Source organism: Mustela putorius, unplaced genomic scaffold (assembly GCF_011764305.1).
Source record: "Mustela putorius furo isolate JIRA1106 unplaced genomic scaffold, ASM1176430v1.1 tig00000421_pilon_pilon_pilon, whole genome shotgun sequence".
NCBI classification, from domain to species: domain Eukaryota; kingdom Metazoa; phylum Chordata; class Mammalia; order Carnivora; family Mustelidae; genus Mustela; species Mustela putorius.
The window spans coordinates 3,875,560-3,900,752 of record NW_025421375.1 but is presented as its reverse complement, the minus strand read 5'-3'; the positions used below and the strand labels follow the sequence as shown (position 1 = coordinate 3,900,752).

Sequence of the window (25,193 nt, the reverse complement as noted above, 5' to 3'; positions counted from 1 at the left end):
CTTACAAAAATATTTGAAGTCGTTCTCCTGAGAAATGCCTACTTTTATATATCATTCTTAAGGAGGTAAAGAAGCTGCTCGTGCAACCGTCCTTGCCAACAGAACACAGATCTCAAATCCGCAGCGATTGGTCACTAACATGCTCAGAAGCAGTCTAGAGTTTCTCAGATCTCCATAGGATATGTCATTAAATCTTCTCCTCCTGCTGGGTCTGACTTCTGGGAAAAAAGCATATGGTATAAAAATTACTATATTTGGTAGTGAATACTAATGATCACTCAGGAGGCCCATCCTTCAGTTTCTTTAGCCTTTAGCATCTAGTTGGTTATAAATGTGACATGATTTGATTTGATTTAATAATCTTTTTGAATATGTGGTTCAAAATTGACGGTATAAAATGTATCTGTAAAATCAGATGCCCACATATATGGAGAGATATATACATTTATTGTTGGTGTTATCCCATTAACAGATGGTAAAATGAAGGCAAGAAAAATCTAGGACTGTCCAAAGCTAAGTTTACAGAGGTGCTTGTTCCTCTTAAATCAGTAAACTCTGGAAACAGATTCAACACAAACCTACACACAAAAAGAGATGTTAAGTGATATAAGGTAACACTGTTTTTCTATAGTGTGGAAATTGGAAGTGACGTCACATAAACTACAAAGCTGTATATCAACTTCTATACAGATAATGTCTTAATCATTGTATGAAATGACAGAAGAAAGTGTTTTGAAATATGCAGAGATTATTCTATGAACTATACAAAAACAATCAATAATATTTTCTGCGTTACAATAAATTTGCAAGTTGAATTTCCCGTGTGTAATGTTAGACAGGGTATATTCTGTAATATTCAAAACCTGGCATGGTTAATAAAAATAATTCCAGGAAAGAACTAAGAGAGGTTTGGTTAAAGATGTAATTTTACTTCACATAAAAAGCTTTCTAAATTACGCTGGCTCAGTACTGTAAGAAATAGGATTGTGTCACATGGTAGGACAGTCATAGTTTCACTTCCGATGGCATAAGTCACTTGGCTAATTTGGCTAATAACATCAATAGTTAGTATACAAATTTTATTTACCAAGGCCAATAAAAAGAATTCTCAGAAGTTGCATTATATTTGGATCAAATGTCACTGTAAAAACAAGAGAAGATAGTTTCCATAATATACACGGTTATTATCTAATGTATCCATAATGAAAAACTCCATCATGAAAAATAGTATAAAATATGGATTTTGTATCAAAACTCTGTCAAAAAGTACAGTTCACATCAGAAGTTAATAGCACCGGGGAGTTAAACGATTAATACAAAAACAAATACATATTACAGATATTTCTTTGTTCTTCACTTACCATGATGCAAACTGCAAGGATTTAACCTTTAAGGGTTAAAGAGTTTAATCAATGTCAATGTCTGATCTTCTGAAGGCGATAAAGAACAGTCTGTCTAGCGATACCCAACAGAACATCACTTTGTCAAGCCACAAAGCGCCCAAAAGCTTGTCAAGTAAGTTACCAGAAACCTCTTTGTGGTTAGAACTCAGCTCCTTCCTGCTTGACCTATTATTTGATATTTGACCACTTGGTTGCAAGACACTTGCTCTTTCTAGCTGAAATGTCACTGGGGCATCTTGTCAGCTCCCCGACATCTCGGCCTGACATACAATTTTACTTTTGTGTGCTACAAGGCAGAAAATGCAGGGCAATGGCCTTGTTTTAAATTCTGTCAGCATCAAAGATGGGCGTCACTCTGGGGTCCTACCAACAACCAAAACAAAAAAGGAGTCTCTTTTGAAGGTCAAAACAGCCATTACCTTGAAGTTTTTCAGCTCGTACTATTTCGTATTACCTGCTCTCCTCGTGTGGGCACTGTCCTTAGGAAGGGCCTAACCATACCTCAGAAATCCTGCCGGCACGCTCGTGTTACTTCCTCATCAAATGCAGACTTGATAAAAGGATGAGTTTTCAGTGCCTGCAGGGACCGGATTCAGCAGTTAACTTAACTTGTTCAAATGGGCAAGTGGTATCATGTAGCTTTACAAGGAGCAACCTGACCTTCTCACATTGACCAGGAGTGACATTATTGTGCAGGAGGGAAAGCAGTCCCATCATTTCTGTTTTGCACAACCTGCTTAAAGTTTGCAACTAAATGCTTGTCTTCAGCCGAGCTGACAAGAGAGAAGAGGGGGCTCAGTGAACCATGGCAGGGCTGCCATGAAATGACAGGAATCATTGGCATACATTTCAAATAGCTCTTTCAATCCTATTAAAGTATTGCGGTCCTGCTTTAAAATAGACAAGTATGAAACAACTTTGATAGATAGAGACTAAAATGGCTTATTGATTTTTTTAAGTCTGAAGGAAATTACCCAAAATGTGTCATTCTTTAACATTTAAAAATATGTTACATAAAAATGAGCCACTGCGATAATAAATAAAACTTAGAAGGAAAAGAGTTGGTTATTTCATTATTCAAGGAGACTTAGGTACCTGCACACATCAAGATGTCACACGATTCTTAAAAACCCACTGCCACTTGTGCTGAAACAAAATTCAACTGATAAGAAAAATCCCCCTTCAAAACAATTTTAATTGTACTGTTAACTCTTCCTGCATTTTTTGTTTGTTTATCTCATAAAGTCATTATCCAATCTGAGTTGGTCGTTTGGCATTGGCAGACATAGTTGCTGAAGAGGAGTGAGATGACGTCAGAGGATTTATAAATGTCTCCTTTAAGAAAGTGTAAGTTGTGTCCAGTTCAGCTTGCAAAGGCAAAAAATCCCCCACACCAACTGTGTCCGCAGGAAGAGCAGCTCTTGAAGGAATGGAGAGATTTGAATGGTCTCGTGATCCTACCTACAGTATAAAGAAGAAAAAACAAATAAACATAGAGTTGAAAGTGCAGAAACAGAATAAAAAACCAGGAACAGGGAAGTGAGGCCTAATAATCATTGTAGCACAAGATGGGGTGGAAATGTTATTTTTAATTCTGCCATTCTGCCAGTCTGCCAGTCTGTATGAAAATATGTAAATATTAAATTTTTTCCCAAGCATGTGTTCGAAGTCATGAACTCTGCTGGAGTTTGCCTAAACACTGAAACATTGTATAAAACTTTTATAAAGTTATTGCATCAAACAGTCAGTGCAATTGGGCCTTTTTGCCTCTACTTCCATAGGCAATCTCCAGAAACCAATGCCAGGAGTGTTTATTTCATTATGCTATATAATATGTGCTCTGTAATATGAAAGATCCGACTGCTTAGAAAATGAACTGTGGGTATTTATGTTTTTAAAATCTATCAGCCTGTCTCATTTAATTGACAAATATGGCCCAAAGAAAAATAAGTCAATTCTAGTGACCTCTAGGAAATAGTGCAGTGAGAAATAAAATGCCAGGGAAATGAACTCTTTTGCCTTTTCCTTTGATAATAATGCCACTGCTCTGTTTCAATAAAAACTGTTCTATTAAAAGTATTTGGAAATCATGTATCAATATGTGGGATTGCAACATGGAAACTATTTGCCACATATTTTAAAACATTATTGGTTTCCAGAAACTACTAGAAGTCAAATCAAGAAAATCCACACATCCCTGATGTACTTGAAAACAGAATTAATATTTTGATGAAGCCTTCAGTAACACTGATAACCAGTAGTTAACCTTAACATGAACGAAGTCTTATCAGTAAAGCAAATAGGTATTGTTATTTTATGATATTTGTTGATAGTAAGTAACTATTGATCAATCGTAGGTCAGAATTTTCCAGATTTCCAGCAAATAAATGCTCTTGAGATAATAAGCCTAGCTATAGGTATCTCCATAGGTGTCTCCATTAAAAACCGCACTTTACATTTCAGAGTTTAAAAAAAAACCAAAACCCTCTTTTTGGTAGATTCTCTTACAGTTTTAGCAATAAAATTGCAAGAACTATAAGGATCTGCTTTATTATGTCACATTCTATAAAACCACTCCTACATGCAAAAATAAGAGGGAAGCCATCACTTGCTTTAGGAAAATATTAGCAATGCAACTGTTGTATATGTTACTAATTTTGTGGATTTTTTTTTAACTACAAATGGAGAAAAATCGATAGCTGCATCTAACACCTAGTTCAGCAATTTTCTTTGATCTCTGTTCTTTTGATTTCTTGATACTCCACTGCAAGCCTACAGCTGACGGAAATCATCCCTTTTCATGCTGAAGTTAAAAAAAAAAAAAAAAAAACACCTAAAATGACCACTTGAATGACGTTACGAAGGAGAGGGGTTAGCTGATCCCGACGGAAGGAAAAGACATCCCGAGATCAGGAGCTGACCCTGATTAGCAACGTTAATAAGGTTTCATTTGCAAAACTGGAATACTGGACCCTGAACAGAGGCATCTCATTCCATCTGAGACCACAGTTTCAAATTCTTGCACTTTTACAGCTCTTAGAATCATCTTTTCTCATTTTTTTTTCCTGTATGTCCGAATGGGCAGCATCATACCTGGTTGATATTGCCACTATGAGGACTTTATTGCCGTCTACTAACTTCTCCTTCTGTCAGACCTGAGGGAAAAGGGAGATCCAGAAAGGCAGGAGATGGTAGGGCCTGATTTTCTTCTTAATCAAACTGAGCCACAGTATTCTTTATTATGATATAAGAAAACCATCAGGCGAGGCTTCAAAAGTTTGTTGTTATGTCTTTATATCGCAAGTCTGGTCAAAGAAAACTATACATGAGAAGAGAGAAGTGTGCAAAAGTGGACCAAGGTAGGTCAGGGAGTCTCAGAGGGTATTTTGTTCTGATGCCTTCAACCAGAGCAACAGAATCGCGCCACACGGACCAGTCATCCCTATTGGCAATATTAAAGGTATACGTGATTTACTCCAATCTGTATTCTGTTCCTGTAAGTTTCCTTTCTTGTTCTCATGATTCCATCAACCCAGCACATTATACATTAGGGAGACTGTCCTTTAGGGAAGGCCTCTAACTCATTTCTCATTAGTATTCAATGGATCTTGGTACTTTATAGGAGGGGAGTTCTTTTTTGCTCATTTCTCCTTAATATTCGATGGATCTTGGTACTCTATGGGGGGGGGTCCTCTTTTGCCCTGTCTCATCTTAACTTTTTAATATGTCTATTTTTCTACCAGGTTGACCAAAAGCATCTTTTCATCTAATCTAACATTTTTTTTTTAACTACATCATCTTGAAATGGGATGTTGGGTATTTCCCTAGTATTTCAAATCAGACTCACTTTTTGCATGTTAGCTTCTGAACTTTTATGTCTTAACAATGGAATATAACTTTTAAAAAAGAGATTTTTTTTAAAGATTTGCACTCCCAAAAGGTATGCCCTCCACCAAGTGAACAGATTGACTTTTGTGTAAATAAAAACACATTTTTTTTTTTTTGGTAGGGTAATTTGCTATACTCCATACATTCCTAGAAAATAGGGGGTTTTTTCCCCCATGAAATGGGTGGGGGGGGGATCTGATTTTTAAGTCACTTAATAGCTTGTAAACAAGACAGCAAAAATTCTGGTGAAATCTTGATTTGAGAATGTGATGCTAAAAAAAAAACAAGGGGGGTACAGAGGGGAGGGGGGTTAAGGGATAGGGTGATGGACATTCGGGGAAGGGTATGTGTTATAATGTGCACTGGGTATTATGTAAGACTGATGAATCAGAGCTGCACACCTGAAACAAGTAACACATTATATGCTTAAAAAAAAATTCACCAAGAAAAAGTAAATATGAACTTTTTTCTTGTTACAAATAGTATCCAGAAATATATCATAACACTTTTAATATAACACAGACAGCAAAAGACAGTTAAATAACTTTTTTATCAGAGACCATTAAAAGTTAATATTCACCGCCTGATCTTATATTTTAAATCCGTAAAGTCCATGGTCATTTGAATTACTTTTTAAACTGCTGAGGTGTTCTGATACTCTCTCATGTAAATCTAAATTTAAGCAATTTTTCAAAAAGAGATTAGTTACCTGAAATAAAAGCTAGGTGTCAGGTGAATCTTTATGGAAGCACTTTTATTTACTCAATAAGCTGTAAATGATTCTATTTGAACTGTTACAGTCCATCAGCTAAATACATATTCACAATACAGAATGTGTTCACTACATTTCTGCATTTTAAATTTTTTATGAAATACAATAATTGGACATGTCTAATAGCTATTTTTCAAGGCTTTAATACCTTAGTCTTCCAAGAGTGTTTTCCCAACAAAAAAAAGTAAATAAAGCATTAGTCTAATAATACAATAATCACTAGATAAGTTGTCTATAAATGAAAGCCAGCCATCTTGCAGACCAAGGCTCCCAAAACAATAACACCAAACTATTTGTCTCCAATGTGGCACATACGATCAAGTTAAGTCTTCTGGAATCTAGTATTCTGAAAAGTGCACGGTAGTGTGATTTAGTAAGCTGCATGCTTGGGTTTCTGCCAGGCACATCATAGGAGCTGGACTGGAGAGCCAAAGACCACGGTTTTCCCTCCCATTTCTGTTGCAGTCTAGCTGGGCCATTGCCGGCATGGGAATTAGTCCATCCACATATCACATCCCCTTACCTATAAAATAAGGAGCTACACCCTTTACAGCTCTGAAGTTCTACAGATCCACCAAATTCCATGTATGATGGCATATGACATAATCTTAACACCCAAATTTTGTGAACAATGTTAACCCACAAATCAGTTTTCCAAATACAGTAGTTCAAATTTTGAGGGGACAAAGAGAGGAGGAATGCACATTGCACATGGTTCTCTAAAAGGTTGCACAGAGGGATGCCTGGGGGGCTCAGTTGGTTAAGTGGCTGCCTCGTGCTCAGGTCAAGATTCCAGGGTCCTGGGATCAAACCCCACCATGGGGTTCCCTGCTCACTGGAAAGCCTGCTTCTCCCCTGTCCCTCCCCCGACCTTCATGCTCTCTCTCACAAATAAATAAAATCTTTTTTTTAAGTGCACAGATAACAAAATTAGCCACAGTTTAGATGATGTGGCTTCATTCAGTTAAATTCTGTAGTACCTTTTTTATGTCTTTGACGCCCATGATGATGTTGGAAGTTCTGTAAACTATTGACCGGTCTCAAGTAGGTTGTGCAAAGACACATAAACTGATGGAGAAATCCAAGTACCCACCAGAGGGCCTTCCAGTGAGGCTCTCGCCATTACTACTCTATCTACTACAGCGTTCTTACCACTGGAGACTCTGAATGCAATATCACAGAGTATTCCACCTTCCACAGACTTCATGTTAGTTAACCAAATTCTACCCATCTTCCAGTTCCACCATGCTGGTGTCATGGAACATTGAAGTCTGCACGAAGTTGGCAATAATGGCAATAATCATATATATAGTTTTCTCTTGTGGAATGATCTATTATATACTTGAAATATATATTTATATATATATGTATTTGTATGTGTATATGCATATATATATATACACACACAGGCACATATAACTATATTATACTATATTATATACTACTATATACTATATACTACTACTATACTATAACATGAACTTGACCAATATTTGTGTGTGTATTATATGTACTTGCTACGTGCATACATTATATATACACACACAGGTACATATATATGCATGTGTACATATAAACATACACATACACCTGCTATCACATCATTAAATATTTATTCCTTGTAGCTACCAATCCAAACCTACCAGTGCCAAACCTGTAGGGATATTTCATGCATTCTTTTCCCTGTAAGTCAAGAAATCTTCCTGCAGACCAGTTTGGCTCTTTAGCTCATTCTCATCAAGATACGTGGGATACGTGAGTCAGGGGAGTATTGTAAAGGAGTTTCTAGATAGGGAACAACTTAAGAGGCCTTGAACTGAGAGTTTAAGAAGGAAGGGCAACCAGAGAAATAGAAGCAAACAGAAAAGAGAGATGGCAGATGTTAATAGCATACTTGATTCACGTTGCAACAGTTTTGTCCTCAAGTAGACATTCAACAATGGTTCAAGAGCCGGAGCTCTAAAGGCGATCTATCTGGGTCAAGTTTGGCCTTGACTGCTTGGTTAATGCAGCAGAGTGACTGGAAGAGCAGCCTTGAGTCTTTGTGGTGCCTCAAAGCACGTCCTTGGCTATGGGCCCATAGGGCTCTTTGTTCCCCTTGTCCAGCTTTGTCTACCATTTCCTCCCTCGTACTCTGCAATCCTGTCAGATGGAACTTGTGAGCCCCTTATACACCTTTAATATCTATTATTTCATTTAATCCTTATAACAATCCTAGGAGGGATTATTCTTCTATATTATTCCCCACACTTCACACCCACCTTCTACCTGTCCACTGCGGAGTATCCTTCTGTACTTTGTGAGATGAGGGCTCCCACCACCTTTCAGACTCTGCTCAACGTTTCCTTCTTTGTGAGGCTGTTCCAGATCCCCGCCCGCCTTTCCCTAACACCCAGTCACACTTCTACATTCCCTCATGAGTGTCTAGTTTTCTATTTTTACTTATTTGTATGCATTTACAGCTCCCCTACAAAATTATGAGTACCAGGGGCAATGGAATCAGGACTTTGCATTCCTAGCACTTAGCAGTGTATCAGGGGCTAAATAAGATTTCTGATGAACAAACAGCTCACATGGTGTTGGTCTCCTATGGCTAATTGGTCATTTCATGTATATACAGATTCTGCCCCCATTCAAAGCAGCACAGTATACTGGAAAGGATATGAACTCTGAAGTCAGAGAGACCTTGGGCTCCATACCTGATCCTGCCACGTATGAACTGTGAGACCTCTGACAAGTTACTGAGCCTGTGTCAGTCCGCATCCTTAACTGTGAAGGAGGAAGAATAATCCCTCCTAAGGTTGTTACAAGGATTAAACGAAAAAAATAGATATAAAAGGTAAGTATTCCCTTCTTCCCCTTTCCCTCAACTCTTCTCAGATGACAATAAATTCCAATTTATAATTTATAATTATAGCTAACATGTACGAGCATATATGTCAGGCACTGTGCTAGACATTATCTTGATTCTCACAACAACTCAAAGAGAAAGTACTACTGTCACCCTCATTTTGCAGTTGAAGGACCGGGGCTCAGAGAGTACAGTAAATTGCTTCATGTTGCACAGTGGGACATGGTAGACAAAGGTGTGACTCTTGGTCCATCTGATTCTTCTTCAGATGGCTTGACCACTACCTTATCATGCTGCCCAAAGAAGACTGGCTCGGGCTTAATTTATATCCAAAACTGTTCCATAAAGAGAGCAGTGGTTCAACAAATCTCTGTGAAGCTGAGAAATAAAAGTACATAGATTATACTAGAGGATAAAAATAAATGTTTATATTTTTGATAACATATTTTATTATAGTCCCACATTTGACTATCAATGGTACTGGAGTAAATAAATAGATTTTGCAGCATTTACATAAAATAAACGTTCTAGTCCTTCACCAAAGGAGCTTGTATATTGCTATATTCAGAGATAAAAGTCAGCACTGAAGTTTTAAGTGATGCTCGAACATTTAAACTTTAATTTTAAATTACTTTAAAGATGTCTTGTGCCTGACAAGATAACAATTCCCATTTTCTTCTGTGGATGTTTTGATTTCCTGACATGACTGAGGTTGGAAAAACAGTAGAAGAATTTTCCCGAATAACTTTGGTTCTATCTTCTTCTATTTTCTTTCCCAACCCTGTGCTCCTCGCCAGCTCCCGCCCTGGTAATTCTGATACACCTGCCAGGAGCAAGGTCAGAAATGGTCAAGAAATGCAAAGGTGACCATTTCTTCCTCTGTGTCTTAGAAACACATAGTTGCAAAAAATTCAAAGGGAATTTGAAACATAAAAATGTGTCCACACACTCAGGGATATATGAAGGTACAAAAACTGAATAAATATAAACTTGGGCAAACTATTTAGAAAAAAAATGTCACTGGAAAACTGAAATGAAAAGATGATAAAAGTAGCATAACACACATGACAGCCATAAGATTGACTTGCTTTTTTTTTTTTTTTAAGATTTTATTTATTTGACAGAGAAAGAGAACAAGTGGGGGAGGCAGCAGAGGGAGAGGGAGAACCAGACTCCCAGCCGAGCAGGGAACCCAGTGCGGGGCTCAATCCCAGGACCCTGGGATCGTGACCTGAGCTGAAGGCAGACGCTTAATGATCCAGCCACTCAGGTGCCTCTAGAGTGACTTTCTTAACTGACAATAGACTCATGCTATTAAAGAAAAAAGAAAATCAAATTAGAAAAGAGGCTAAGGGTAGTCTAATATTAAGAAAAACAGTGTGGATGGGGCACCTGGGTGGCTGAGTAGGTTAAAGCCTCTGCCTTCGGCTCAGGTCATGATCCCAGGGGCCTGGGATTGAGCCCCGCATCGGGCTCTCTCCTCAGCAAGGAGCCTGCTTCCTCCTCTCTCTCTGCCTGCCTCTCTGCCTACTTGTGATCTCTGTCTGTCCAATAAATAAATAAAATATTTTTTTTTAAAAAGGGGAAAAGAAAAAGTGTGGAGATTCCTAAAAAAATTAAAAATAGAGCTACCCTACAACCCTGCAATTGTACTACTGGGTATTTACCCCAAAGATACAGATGTAGTGAAAAGAAGGGCCACATGCACCCCAATGTTCATAGCAGCAATGGCCACAATCACCAAACTATGGAAAGAGACAGGATGCCCTTCAACAGATGAATGGATAAAGAATATATGGTCCATATATACAATGGAATATTACACAGCCATCAGAAAGGATGAATATCCAACTTTTGTATCAACATGGATGGGAATGGAGATTATGCTGAGTGAAATAAGTCAAGCAGAGAAAGTCAATTATCATATGGTTTCACTTACTTGTGGAGCATAAGGAATAACATGGAGGACATTGGGAGATGGGAGAGGAAAAGTGAATTGGGGTAAATCAGAGGGGGAGACAAAGCATGAGAGACTGTGGACTCTGAGAAACCAACTGAGGGTTTTGGAGGGGCGAGGGGTCGGGGGAAGGGTGAGTCTGGTAGTGGGTATTAAGGAGGGCACGTATTGCATGGAGCATTGGGTTTGGTGCATAAACAATCAACCTTGGAACACTGAAAAAATAAAATTAAATTAAGATGCTAAAAAATAAATTAATTTTTAAAAAAGATTGGGTTTAGCTGTAACAGAAAACTCAAAATGTCAGTGGTTTAAACAAGATAGTTTATTTCTCTCTGATACGACTGTTTGAAGCTATCAGGAATTCCAACAAAAGAACAAAAACCAAGAAAAAAAAAAAAGAAGAAGAAATGAAAAGAAAGAAAGAAACAAAAAGGAACACAAACTGCCTCTATCTTGGGTTCCATAGCCTCGGTATATGCCTTCAACCTCAGGGCCCAAAATAATTGCTTAAGTTTTAGCCATTTGTCTGCATTCCAGACGGAAGAGAGACAAGAAGGAAGCACAATTTATATTTAAAGACACTTCCTAAAATCACAAACACTTTTGCTTACATCCCATTGGTCAGAAGTTGAGCTACATGTCTAATGAAACTTCAGGGATGTCAAAATTGTAACATCCCCACCACCCCAAGTGGACCAGGTAATATTCAGAGGTTTTATTACTAAGAAACAATGGGAAAACAGGTATCAGGAAACCCTGGCAGTCTCTGCCTCAGATGTAAATTGGCCTTTTGGTTGGAAAGGGAGGAATACAATAACCAATAAACATGAAAAAGTGCTAAGCCTCATTCATAATTTTAAAAAATGCAACACAAGGGGCGCTATAGATGGCTCAATCGGTTAAGCGTCTGACTCTTATGTCGGCTCAGGTCATGATCTCAGGGTCCTGGGATCAAGCCCCAGGTCGGGCTCCACACTCAGAATGGAGTCCGACTGAGATTGCCTTCTCTCTCTCTGCTCCTTCCCCCCCAGCTGGTACAGGCTCTTCCTCATGCACTCTCTCTCTTTCTCTCTCTTAAATAAACAAATAAAAGAGAGAGATACAATACAAAACATACCAATGAAGACAACCCTTCACCTATAAGATAGGCAAAAATATAGATGTCTGATGATACCCACTGCTGGGAGACAAGCTCAGACCACGTAGGCAGGGATGCAAGCTGGTACAACCTATCTGGAAGACAGAATTTTAATTGTACTTGACCACTGATCCAGCAATTCCACTGCCAGGCATTTCTTCTTAGGCCACACTCACAAAAGTTCACCACGGTGAACAGAGAGATGTGTTCACTGAAGCATTTTTGTTTTGTTAAAGAAAAAGAGTTTTTAAGTGAAACTAAAGGACCCCTCCAACCAAGTGCCATTCAAGTGAAATGACACATAGAATATAACCATCCAAAAAAAAAAAAAAAATTAAGGTGTATATGTAAATACTAATATATAAGTGGAAAAAAAAGGTTTGAAATTATATGTGTGTGGATAGAGAGAACCCACTTATATTTTAAAAATAAACAGAAGACACAGGCATACATATACTTATTTTTCTTTCTGAAAAAGGAATCACAAGAAAGCGTTCATTATCTTTGGAGTGTGGATGGTGGGGGGGAGTTTTGAAAGTTCAAAATTTTCTTTCCCTGGTTTTTATCTATAAAACTATTTGAACCAGGGCATCTGGATGTCTCGGTAGGGTTAAGTGTCTGCCTTCAGCTCAGGTCATGCTCCTGGGATCCTGAGATTGAGTCCTGTGTCGGGATCCCTGCTCAGTGTGGAGTCTGCTTCTCCCTCTCCCTCTGCCCCTCCTCCCTGCTCGTGCTCTCTCTCTCTCTCTTGCTCTCTGTAAATAAAATATTTTTTTTAAAAAAACTATTTGAACTATGAACAAAGGTTATGAAACTGGCAGTTTGCAAAAGTAAAACTACAGTTGATTAACAAATAAATGATAACCTCCAATAGTCATCAAAAATGGAAAGTAAAAAGGTATTTATTTGTTGCCAATCAAAACTGCATTTTAAATAATTCTGATACTAGATTTAAGTGAAGGTGTTATGAAACAGGCATTTATAAGTTGGTAGTGATGTAGAAATTGATAGAACCACTTGGACTATAATTTGGCAGCTGCCTTAAATGGATAATACTATTTGATCTGACAATTCCATTTATGTCTAGGTTCCTTATATCAATACTAACAGAAAAAATTGGAAATAATCGCAAATGCAACAACAGAAGTATCTTTAAGTAAGCTATAGCCACTTGGCGGAATATTATACAGCCATAAAACTTATGGTTATGGGGGCACCTGGGTGGCTCAGTGGGTTAAGCCGCTGCCTTCAGCTCAGGTCATGATCCCAGGGTCCTGGGATCAAGTCCCACATCGGGCTCTCTGCTCAGCAGGGAGCCTGCTTCCTCCTCTCTCTCTGCTTGCCTCTCTGCCTACATGTAATCTCTCTGTCAAATAAATATATAAAATCTTAAAAAAAAAAAAAACAAAAACTTGTGGTTATGAACTTATGGATAACATGGACACACGCTTAGGTTTGACTAGGGGTCAGAAAACTTTTTCCGTAAAAGGTCAAATAATAATTCATGCTTTGCAGACCATACGTTCTCTATCATTACTACTAAATCCTGTCATTATCACTGCAAAGCAGCCATAGATAATATGAAAATGAATTAGTATCCCATGTTCTATAAAACTTAATTCCTGAGCACTTAAATTTGGATCTCACATAATTTTCACATCACGAAATAGCCTTCTTTCTCTTTTTTTTCCAACCATTTAAAAATGTGAAAACAATTCCTAGCTTGCAGGCTATACGAAAACAGGCAGCAGGCGGGTTTGGTCCACAGGCCTCAGACATTGCCAACCTCTGAGCTAGACCATCTATGTGAAAAGGTTATACACGAAATCACATAGGATAACTTGCTCTGAGTTAGTGGAATTGTTGGCATTTTCCCCCAAAACTTCTGCATTTTCCAAATTACCTACAACAAGCATGCCTTGCTTTTATGACCAAAACCTTTTATTAAAAAAGACTAATTTTATGTATACTGAAACCCATATTCTAGTACAGTTATGACTCTGAAATGTGCAGTCGAAATGAAAATGTAATTGGCTAAAGGCCTCAGAGGGTAGGTCTTTAGACAAGTGGTTTGCAAGTTTCGAAAAGGTCTTAACTTCTTGGAGGCCACTTTCCTATTTCACCTTCTTCCATATCTAACCCACAGCCACAATCTCAAGTGGAGCAAATACAAATAATTATATGGAGTGACTTGTCTCTCGACCCTGCACAAAAGCCACTCCTTATGTAGAGTGGCTACTTACAACTTGTGCGCCTTCGTTTTATTCCAAATAGCACTTCCAGCTGCCAAATTACAACTTCTGTGGTCAGAATGTACACATGTCACACTCTATCTGGGAACCATTAGGCAGAAGTGTTCTGACCACTTTTTCATTACTCAAGAATTTCCTCTTAAATTGCTACACCTTTTTGATTCACTGTCAAAAATTTAATAATAACCTGAAAGCTATAAATTTAGACCTTTTTAGCAGTATGTTTTTCCCTGGGTGGAATTATGACCATGCACTTGGGTAAAGAGGAGAAGGGAAGAACTGTCTAAAATTTAAAGTTGTTTGAAAGAGATGACTTTCCTAAGTCTTAGTGACATTGTACCTGTCGATCACTCAACAAAATCAGCAATAAACTCACATTTGGAAATTGGAAACTCATTTTTTCCCATGCCCCCCACACACACACTGCTGTTTTAAGTTACATTCCCTCATTCTACTCTATCACACCCAAAATTTCTAGCAGTTCTTCACAGAATGCCACGAACAGTCTTTATTCCCTTTGACTGCTGCTACAGCTGGGTCTTTCTGGAGTGGCTGGTTACCTTCAATTATCTTCAGCTAAAAGAACATGGTCTCTCTATCGCCCAGTGAGAGAGAGACCCTTCAAGATGGAAGACAAATCACATGATCTGAGGTCCACATCTGCGGAATGCCTTCACATCACAGCAAGCACTGGGGAGTATGTTCCAAAACAAATCACTTAGCTGGCAATGACATTTCCTTTACATGATAGGCAGGAATGTTCTTTCTCATAGAAGCGGGCCATTTCCCAAAGTCTCAAACCAAACCCATATCTCTAGGGAGAACATCCCATAGAACTGTGAGAATAACACAGCGACCACAAAAATTCCAAAATAATACACCTACAGATTACATTTCAGGAATCCATTCCCTACATTATCAATTCCATATGATGGGTTTTCCCCATGTTTGCATAATGCATAAAACATATCTAAACCCACATCCACCGTCAGGATCCTAAAAATCAGCAATATTCATTAATTCTTTTGAGAAATAACCTATTGAGTGCCTACAAGGTGCCAGATGTTGTCTAGGTCCTGGGAAAGAGTGGTGAACTACACCCACAAAAACTGTGTCCTCAGGGGAGCTCTCACTGTCCTTAACTGATCGGACTCTGGGGCCAGTTCTCCTTCAATAATAATTTGCTGAAATACTACATAACCACGCAGCTGCTATTTCTCGTAGTGTTAAGTTTTGATGTCCGGGGTACTGGGTGTTTACCAGCTTCATTGTTCTGTGGATATAGACAAGGTTCCAGGAATGAGTTACATTTCCCTGGGTCTTCCCCCGACTTGCTCACCCAAGACCTCAAATGCCCCACACAGTCCCCGCCAAGAGTTGTCGGGTCTCTCCCCCGGCTGCTGCCTCCAGTGAACCAGCTGTGTCATATGGGTGATGTCTCTACACAGAACTGGCCATATACGCCCCCCACCCACATCACTTGAAAACCGTGACAAGTCTGATGAACCCAGTGTCTCACCGTGTCTGTCATAAAACATTCCCTTCCGTTTCCACCCAGAGGGCCTTTTTCTAAGAGTCCAGATGCCAGGCCCTAGGCCTGGGGGGAGGCTAGGCACTAGGCAGGTCTCTCCACCTCCCAGCTCCTCCTCTGGGCACCTGCCCACAGAATCTCCACTCGTCCTTCACCAGTCACCAAAACCCCATTCAAATGAGCTTCCTCAGAGCCCGCACGCCGATTTTCAGAAAAGCCTGGCCTGCATTTGAAATGCAGTTTGGGCTCAGGGTAGGATGTTCACAAGATGATATTTCAACACAGGCTTTCAAGCTGTTATATATATATATATATATATATATATATATATATATATGTACATATATATATATGTACATATATTTTTTTTTAGTTATTTAAGAAGGTGTCTCTTCATTTTCTCTAACTTAAATGCACTTTTAATATTTGTATACAAGTTACCTCTTTGGTCTCTCTATTGCCTCCTTCATCTCTTCTTTATTTGATTATTATTTGAGAGTATTCAAATTTGCTATTGGAGATGAGAAAAAAAAAATTGGATAGATGAAACTCGAAATAAGTGTTGAGCCTAAAGGATGAGGCAGCCAGTCATCTGTGAGATGCGGCAGATCCACCTGTTGAGAATGTAGTAAGTTAGTGCCCTAGAAAACGGGTTACTTATAGTCAGAACGGGGTGGAGAGACCACACCATAAGAAAGAGATATGTGTCCTCCAGGCTAGCATCATTCTTAAATCGGCCCGAGAGCTGCAGACAAAACTCAAGACCGTTCAGCAGCGGAAGTGGCAAGCTATGGCTGCGGGCGGACATCTTTGTCCTGCATCTCTCCTGGAAGGGAAGCGGGGTGAATGGCCCAGGCGCCTCTATCTCCCAAGCCCCCTGTGTCAAACCTCCGCCCTGGTCCTCACAACCTCACGGTGAGTAGAAAAGGCTGATGCAGCCGAGACACACAGGTCCCAAGATCACATATGACCACCCAGTCAGGAAGTACAGTCCTTCCCCTGGTGGCTCCCTACCACGCTTCTGCTTCCGCCCGTGTGTCTTAACTTGATCTGATCAGTCAGTCATGTATTTGGGTATCTTAATGTGCTCTGTGAGACCTTCTGTTCTGTGACCTCTGGCATAACGGGACTGGCCATGAGCTTAGAGGCGACCATGGCATCGAGGTGATTTCCCATAAAACACCTCTGCTCCCCAGGACCTATCAGCACGCCCACTTTCTCCTGTCCGAGATCCTTGTCATGCTAATCCTTCTCTTTAAAAGGAGGTTTTTCCTGTTTTTCATAACTCACCTTGGGGATCGCCCTGCCCCCAGACTTTCCCGGCCACCTGTCACCTCACATCTGGGTTGGAGGTCCCTGCTCTGTGTCATGGCAACATAGTCTCACAATCTGTTTGCAGCTCAATATAGTGGCCACGGGCCACATACAGTCATTTCAGTTTTAATTAATTAAATTTTATCCAATGTAAAATTCCATTTAAAAAATGAAAGTTCAGTTCCTCATTCACACCAGCCACACTGCATGGGCTCGACAGTCACATTTCCATCACAGGGAGTTCCCAAGGACAGCATTCACTGTTTCTCTATCACCAGGTGTCTTCACTGGGTTCTGGCACCTAGCACGTGCCCCAGATGCTGGCGTGCTGTCGAATATACAGACTTCCTCTAATCTGTATTCCAAAGAAAACCAACAGGAAGGCCATGTTTTGATACTCAACTTTTCTCTCTCCAAAAATATTTTTTAATTCACAAAGTTTCATTTTCTTTAATTCTGACTTCCTTCAATGCCTCCCTTCTGGAGCATCTACAGTTTCAGGAGGGACCTCACTGCTTCTTTCTAGGTTTATCTTTCATGACCTTCTGGTGAGTTTCATTACGGCATTTTACGCTAGGGCACCCGGAAAGAGAGGGAAAGAAGCCCATGACAATAGGCAAGAGGAAAGTTATCTTGCCAACTATCCACTCTCCAGACCCCCAGGCAGGAACCCTTAAAAGCTCGATTTTGTGCATCAAAGAAAAAATGCATTCTTCCCATACAGCTTTTAATTTTTAATTTTTTATACTCTCTGGGGGAAAAAAATTCCATCATAGGCCAAATTTGGAGGCGATCTAATTGTATGATGGAAACCTTCTAAGTTTCTTTTGAGTCAAGCATCTCTCTGCTTGGGCAGAAAAGGAGAAAAGAGGGGATTTACATTCACTTTGCTAAACATTAGCATCTTTTGTTCAATCATTTGAATGCAGGACAGTGAGAGGGAAAACAGCTTAGTGAACAGGAGTTGACACATACAGTGTAAAATCTTTTAAGGTGCTTGGATTCAATGAGGGAGAAAGTGAGACGGAACTGTATTTCAGCTTCCTAACTGTGCTCCGGTCTGCGGGAACTTTGTGACAGGTCTCTGTCTCTCAGCTACACTTGACTGGCTTTTGCTGACATTCAGCTGTCAGACAGCAACCCTTTACCAGGCCCCTAACATGCTCCACAGCCTCACCCAATTAACTCGCTTTCACTTGACACGACAGCAAAAAGCTTCATAATAGGTGGGCAAGGTGCATGGTGTCTCCTTGCCCTCAAAGTGTTCACACACAGCGAGATGCTTAACTACTTTCCTTCTTGCCTGTGTGCTCACAACTAGTGTGACCACAGTTCAGTCATTCCATGTATTGAATTGGACAGTAATACAGGAAATATTATAGTGATCATTAAGCTGCTCAAAAGCAGGCTTCTCGAACTTCCAAAACTGAACTGAAAGTTCCATTTCAAATCACTTCTGAGAGGAAGATTTGATTTTTAGATTACCAAAAGTTAGTGTCAACTAGCAATCAATTTGTCGTTAGTTTTCCCACTCTCTCATCAGTAAGAATATCACCTAAAGAGGACGTGGTGTAGAAAAACAACATTTGACAGGGAGGACAGAAAAGTCTAGGCAAGATTTAAGAGTATGGAATTCAGCCTTTGCTCATAAACATGCACTTTGTGCATGAATTCTACAGTAAGTTTTCTGTAAATTTTGGTCATGTGGGCTTTTCTGATGAAATAGATTGTACTTGAAGATGTTTGGCTGAGAAATCAAAATTTTTATACTTATTTTGAAAACTTATCTGAATAATTTACACATTTTTCTCTTATCTCCCAGTATGTTCCAATCTAAGAATATAATCCGTTTTCATTTATTGGCACTCTGAAAATCTGAAAATTATGGGGGAAAAAGTGACATAAAGAAAAGGAAAAGTGATATAAATTGGACTGCCCTGGGAAACCTATGCTTGTAAAGCTTGGTGATGAAGAGAGCACTGACAAAGTTCCTTTTTGATCGGACTCTTCATTATTGAATGCAGCTCTTTATCGCTATTTTTTATTTTTTTTTAAAGATTTTATTTATTTATTTGACAGTAGATGGAGAGGCAGGAAGAGAGAGAGAGAGAAGCAGGCTCTCCGCCAAGCAGAGAGCCCGACGCGGGACTCGATCCCAAGACCCTGAGATCATGACCTGAGCCGAAGGCAGCGGCTTAACCCACTGAGCCACCCAGGCGCCCCTATAGCTATTTTTTAAAGAGTTACTTATATATTTTAGAGGGGGCATTAGAGCAGAGTGAGAGAAGCAGACTCCCCGCTCGCCAAGGGCAGAGCCCAACACGGGGCTCGATCTCATGACCCTGATATCGTGACCTGAGCTGAAACCAAGAGTAGGATGCTCAACCAAGACAGCCACCCAGGCGCCCCTCTTTATAGCTATTATGAAGATAGAGTCATGATTTCAATTCTAGGCATCCTATCAGTAATCAAAAGTAAAAGTCTGATTATAGGAATAGGGAGTTCCAGCGTCCACCACCACGAACCGTTTCTGCTCTACACCAGGCACAACAGGAGTTTAACCATACCTTGCCAATCCACGTAAGTCTGGGAAGACTCTCTGAGCTTCAGAAGTCAAGTCTCCAAGTGGCATGCCTCTGTGACATGTCTCCAAATTAAACAAAATCTTTCTCAACATAAAGTGCGTATTTGTTGTTTTGCTCACTTCTAACCAGAAGCTCAAGGTAGGGGTAAATCTTGACTGAATGGCTGAGCAATTAGGAAACCACCTCGGCATCCACTTGACTCATTAAGTCCTGTCGAGTTTTCCCTAACTCCAATGTCACGTTCCTCCACCCCCACCGTGAAGGCCCTCAAACAGATCACCCTCCCTTCTCACTGGGAACCTCTATTGTAAGTATCCATGTAGATGGTCTACCTTCTCACAAAAGCCACCAGTTCCCTGAGAGAAAGTCCCTCATTTCGGTAAGGATGTAGTATGACATCATGCTTAAGACTGAGGACTTGGGTTCACACTGCCTAGGTTCAAATCTTGGACTCTACACTTGATTGTTTCTTCATCTGGAAGGAGGAGATAATAACGTCCCTTAGGTAAGGATAATGAGAATTAAATGAGTTAATATACATAAAGTGCTCAGTACAGTGGCTGGCACAAAGTAGGCATTCAATAAATACTGCTTGACACTGTTATTCTTATTACTACATCCTTAGCACTTGGCAAGGCATGTAGCACATAACAGGTACTCAATAAATACTCAATAATTAGTTATTCCTTTGATTATTGCTTCATTTCAAGATGATGTAAAAAATTAAAAATTTTCATGCAGAATGAATCATGGACATAAAAGCTTGAGTTCGGATGGTATCATTTCACAGAAATAAATAAAAACTGAAAATATAAGGGCACCTGTGTGGCTCAGCCGGTTAAGCATCTGCCTTCAGCTCAGATCATGATCCCAGCGTCCTGAGATCAAGCCTTAAGTTGGACTCAGCGAGCCTGCTTCTCCCTCTGCCTGCTGCTCCCCTCTGCCTGTGCTCTCTCTCTCCCTCTCTGACAAGTAAATAAATAAAATCTTTTTTTAAAAAACTGAAAATACATTAATTTTTAAGAGTCAGTAAAAATTTGGGCCATTTCTGAGATAATTTTTTCTGAGCAGATAACAGAGCCAGCATGAAGAAAAAATGTTCTTTCTTGTTCCACAGTCGTTTGTTGTTGTTGTTGTTGTTTTTTATGTCCACTCTTATTTAAGGATTTGATGCCTTCCTTACCTAATTTAAGGACAATCTCATTATTTACCAAATTTTTAGAAAATGTCAATAAATGGTTTATTTAAAATGAAGATTCTACTTGAATCCCATTTTTAAATGTTTTTAATTCCTTTTTTCCTCCTGGAAATAGCTTTCCATTTTTCTGTTCTGAAGTTATTTTCAGCATCTTAACCAGAACAGGAATTTGGATTGATAAAATATGAGAAGTACTTCTTAGGCTGAAATGAACCCAAAATGACAGGCCATGCTTTACTAATATGCTGTGTGTCCTTTACTTAAAGATGCATCAGAAACTAGAACTATCCTTTACAAATAAAAAAAATTACTAGTATTCGGAGTATAAACAAAAATTTTAAATTTTGTTTTGTTTTGTTTTATTTTTAGAGGGAGGGGCATAGGGACAGGGAAAGGGACAGGGAGAGAGAGAATCTCAAGCAGGCTCCATGCCCAGCACAGAGACCGACATGGGCTTGATCTCATAACCCTGAGATCATGACTTGAGCTGAAATCAAGAATCGGACAGATGCTTAGCCAACTGAGCCACCTAGGCACCTCCTTTTTTTGTTGCTTTTTGTTTTTAATTTAAAATTTAATTTGTTTATATCTACCTTCAATAATGAATGCCTTTTGTAAACTACACCCCACATTAAACTTAACCAACTGTATTAGGTTCCTAGGACTGCCAGAGGTGACCACAAGCTAGGTGGCTGAAAACAGCAGAAATCTATGGTCTAAGCACCCTCAAGTCTAGAAGTCCAAAATCAGGGTGTCAGCAGGGCCACGTTTCCTCCTCAAAGACTAGGCAAGAATTCTACCTTGGCTCCTTTAGTTTTGGGTGGTTGCTGGCAATGCGAGGCATTCCTGGTTTATAGCTGTGTCATCCCAGTTCCTACCACCATCTTCACATGGCCGTCTTCCCTGTCCATCTCTCCGTAGAGCTGTGCGTCTCTCTTTATAAGGGCACTGATCACTGGATTTAGGGCCCACTTTAATCCAGTGAGAACTCATCTTAATTTAACTGATTGTATCTGCAAACACTCTATTTCCAAATAAGGTCACATTCTGAGGTTCTTAGTAAACATGAATTTTCTAGAGAACACTATTCAACACTCTACCAACTATTCACAACATAAAACAGAAGTGAGCTTGGGGTATTATTCTTATAATTCTGGGCTCAGGGCACCTATATAATTCTCCTTCAAACTGTGTTAAATGATAGTTTAAATATTAGCTCAGCAAAATCTTGTGGACTTCCCAAGCCCAATTAACTTCTAAAGATCATTGTTCATGAACATCATTTCTGGTGAATCTATATATTTAGTCTTCAGATGCTACTTAGGAAGTGGAGCAAGTATTTTTTTATGTATTGTGGTATCTTAAAGTGAACTAGCTTTTCCCCCCCTTCCTTTCTAATTGCTGAATATTTAACTTTCATTACAAACCAAATATGTTCAGAAATTAGTGGAGTGTTTTTAAAATGTATTAAATGATGCCATGTAAAACATAAACTTATATTCAAAAAATCCAGAAACACCCTATGAAAGAAATTTTTAATATCTAGGAATGTTAAGGTCTCAGAATTTCTATATGTGCAATGATAATTTTCTAATAAATACATGCAGAAATGGTTTATAACAATAGTCCTACACACTGCTGCTTGTTCCATTACCAAATTCATATTCTGTCAATTTGTTATCCCTCCCAAATCTCAAATCTCAAAGTAGCTTGGTTCGTTAAGATCACGTTTTTACTTTTTAAACATAATTTATATATATAATGTATAAAATATATATATAATATAAATATAATTTTATTGTAATTGGATATTATCTATGTAAAAATGAGGCAGATTAAAATGTTAACTTTACAACCTAAGAAATAAAACTCCTATATTCAAAAAAAAAAGGTATTAAAATATAAAAGTAGTACTTCCCCCTGTTATCAATATGTCAGACATTTAACAACAGATCTTGAAACCTAACTGAATGACAGGTTTCTAGGCAAAGGCTACCACCATGCCAGTCAGAAGCGCTCTAAGGCCAAGTACAATGCTCTGAGCCCAGAAGGGGAGGGATTTTGAGGCTCCTCAGTTCCTTCGTACTTTGAGAACAAGTAAAACTTAAAACAATTCTATGTCCAAATGATTAGGACATAATAGAAACAGCATTAGTAGTAAGCAGGGGCTTTACAGATACCACTTCTTTAATCTTCATACAAGCCTAGAGACAGGAGCTACCATTGTCCTCATTTTCACAAATGAGGAAACTGAAGCCTTCTGGAAGAGGCTGTTCGTGGCACCAGGATCACAGGGTTAGCAAGAGGTGACTCTGGGCTTAGAAGAATCCCTCTCCGAGCCCATACACCCAGCCACTATGAACGTGTGGGCTCTGGAGCAGGGCTGTTGTGTTCACATCCTTCTCCAGCACCCAGTAGGCCTTACACTGTGGAAATAATGAGAGTAATAGCAGCGGAAAATACCATATACCCATAGGGGTGTTTTAACTATTCAGTAAGTTAACATATCTTCAATTCTGAGAATGTTGTCTCACACAGGGAAAGTACTGGATAAAAGCTCATCTCTCTCCTCCTTTTCTTACCTGCTCTACACCAGCCCTCTGGCTCAACAAACCCTGTTCTATTTCATGTCCAGAGACCAGGCCTTTACCTGGAAGATACTGTCCTTTGTGTGCAAAATGGCTTCAATAAAAAAATACAGATGACTTAGGCGCAAAAGAAAAGCGGTGGCCACAGAGTCTTCCCAACTTTTCTGAATCTCATCAGTAATACGTTTATCACACAAAAAAGTTATAAGGTTATATATGGGTATGGGTGTATTCTGAAAGCATGAAAGAATTACAGGAACAAACAAAATTATGATCATTGCAGAACAAAGAAAAGCAACACGACTCCTAGCTTGACCTTGATTGTGACTAGGCCAGCAGCATCCTGTCTCTGCTCACGTAACTCTCCCTGCCCGGAATTCCTTATTCAAACCCTATCATCCCTTCAAAATCAAGCTCAAATACAAGTTCTCAAAAATCTTCCCTAACCACCCTAGTCCAAATAAATCTAGCTTTTCAAGCTCCATGAGCATTTATCTTACTGCTTTATGCAAGTCTGTCCTTACTCACCAGCAAGCTTATCAGTTCCAACAAACTCGCCACTCTTCAGTGTGTCTTTTGGTATTCAATCCATGTACAGCTACCACTATCTTCCTTGCATAAAATATAGGAAGAGAAAGAGCTCTAAAAGATTTTAGAACTCTTCACAAGGGAACGAAATTCATTTATTGACTCAACAAACTTTTGCTGGGTACTTAGTAGAAGGTCAAGCACAAAGTAGGTACGAACGCACAAGGATGATTACACACGGCACCTGGCTTCCAGACCCCAAACTCAGCAAAATGAAAAATGCACATAGGACTGCAGGCCTTGATCCTGATCTAGCTCTAGACATACAGGCCTGATCTGAATGACCAGTAGTAGCGAGCTGGCATGTTTCCTTGAAGATATTAAGTTGATTCTTGGGACCTTGGTCCTTTTGATCTTTTTTTGCTAAACATTGAGAATCTAGAACTAGAGAATTTACCAATGCGCCCCAGATGTCTTCCCCATGAAAGACGGTGGACTCCCAAATCTCCCAAACCAAGGGCAGTCCCTGGACCAGGCTGGAACCTTGGAATTAGTTTGAGTGAAAACAGAATAGTGTGATAACTTGAAAATAAATTTATTATCCCAAGAGCATTATAAATCCCACCATAAATAACTGGAGGAATATGTCTCACTTCTCCTATATGATCCCACAATAAATATATGATTTTTAAGCTAAAGTTTATTAATTTAATAAATAGTAACTCATTGCTATCATGCTTAACTGTTACATGACTTCATATCAGTGAGGCTGTTTGTTTTGGTTTTTTTTTTTTTGAAGATCAGGCTCTCACCATTTACAGGAATAAAAGCAAACACAGTTTCTTAACATTCTCCATATGCATCCCCAACATTCTAAATTCATAAATAGGCCTTTGTTTCTGTCACTGACACAAAAAGGTCATTTTACATTTCCTTTTGAAGATTTCTGCTCTTCTTTTCCTTAAATTGATGAAACTGCCCAACTGCCAACATGCCAATCTGAGGGTCACCGAATTAAATGCATCAACGACAATAGTGACAAAGCTGTTAAAAATGCTCAGAAACATACATGTAGTATCGAATCATTACTACATTGCCATGAACTTGAGAGGAAACGGGAAATCTTCAAGGGGAAAAACTAACTTCAAATAGAGCTGACAAGACAGCCAGCAGTTTGACTCGGGA

The 25,193-nt window shown here is 39.2% G+C and overlaps 1 protein-coding gene across 1 annotated transcript in view; it reads right to left on the bottom strand.

Moving 5' to 3' along the window:
- Positions 1-428: 428 nt before the first annotated feature.
- CCDC171 (coiled-coil domain containing 171) overlaps positions 429-25,193 on the bottom strand; it is a 299,006-nt gene continuing 274,241 nt past the window's right edge. Inside the window, 1 exon segment of the mRNA XM_013063104.2 lies at positions 429-2,864. Coding sequence (XP_012918558.2) covers positions 2,652-2,864 — 213 coding nt within the window. The 3' untranslated portion in view covers positions 429-2,651.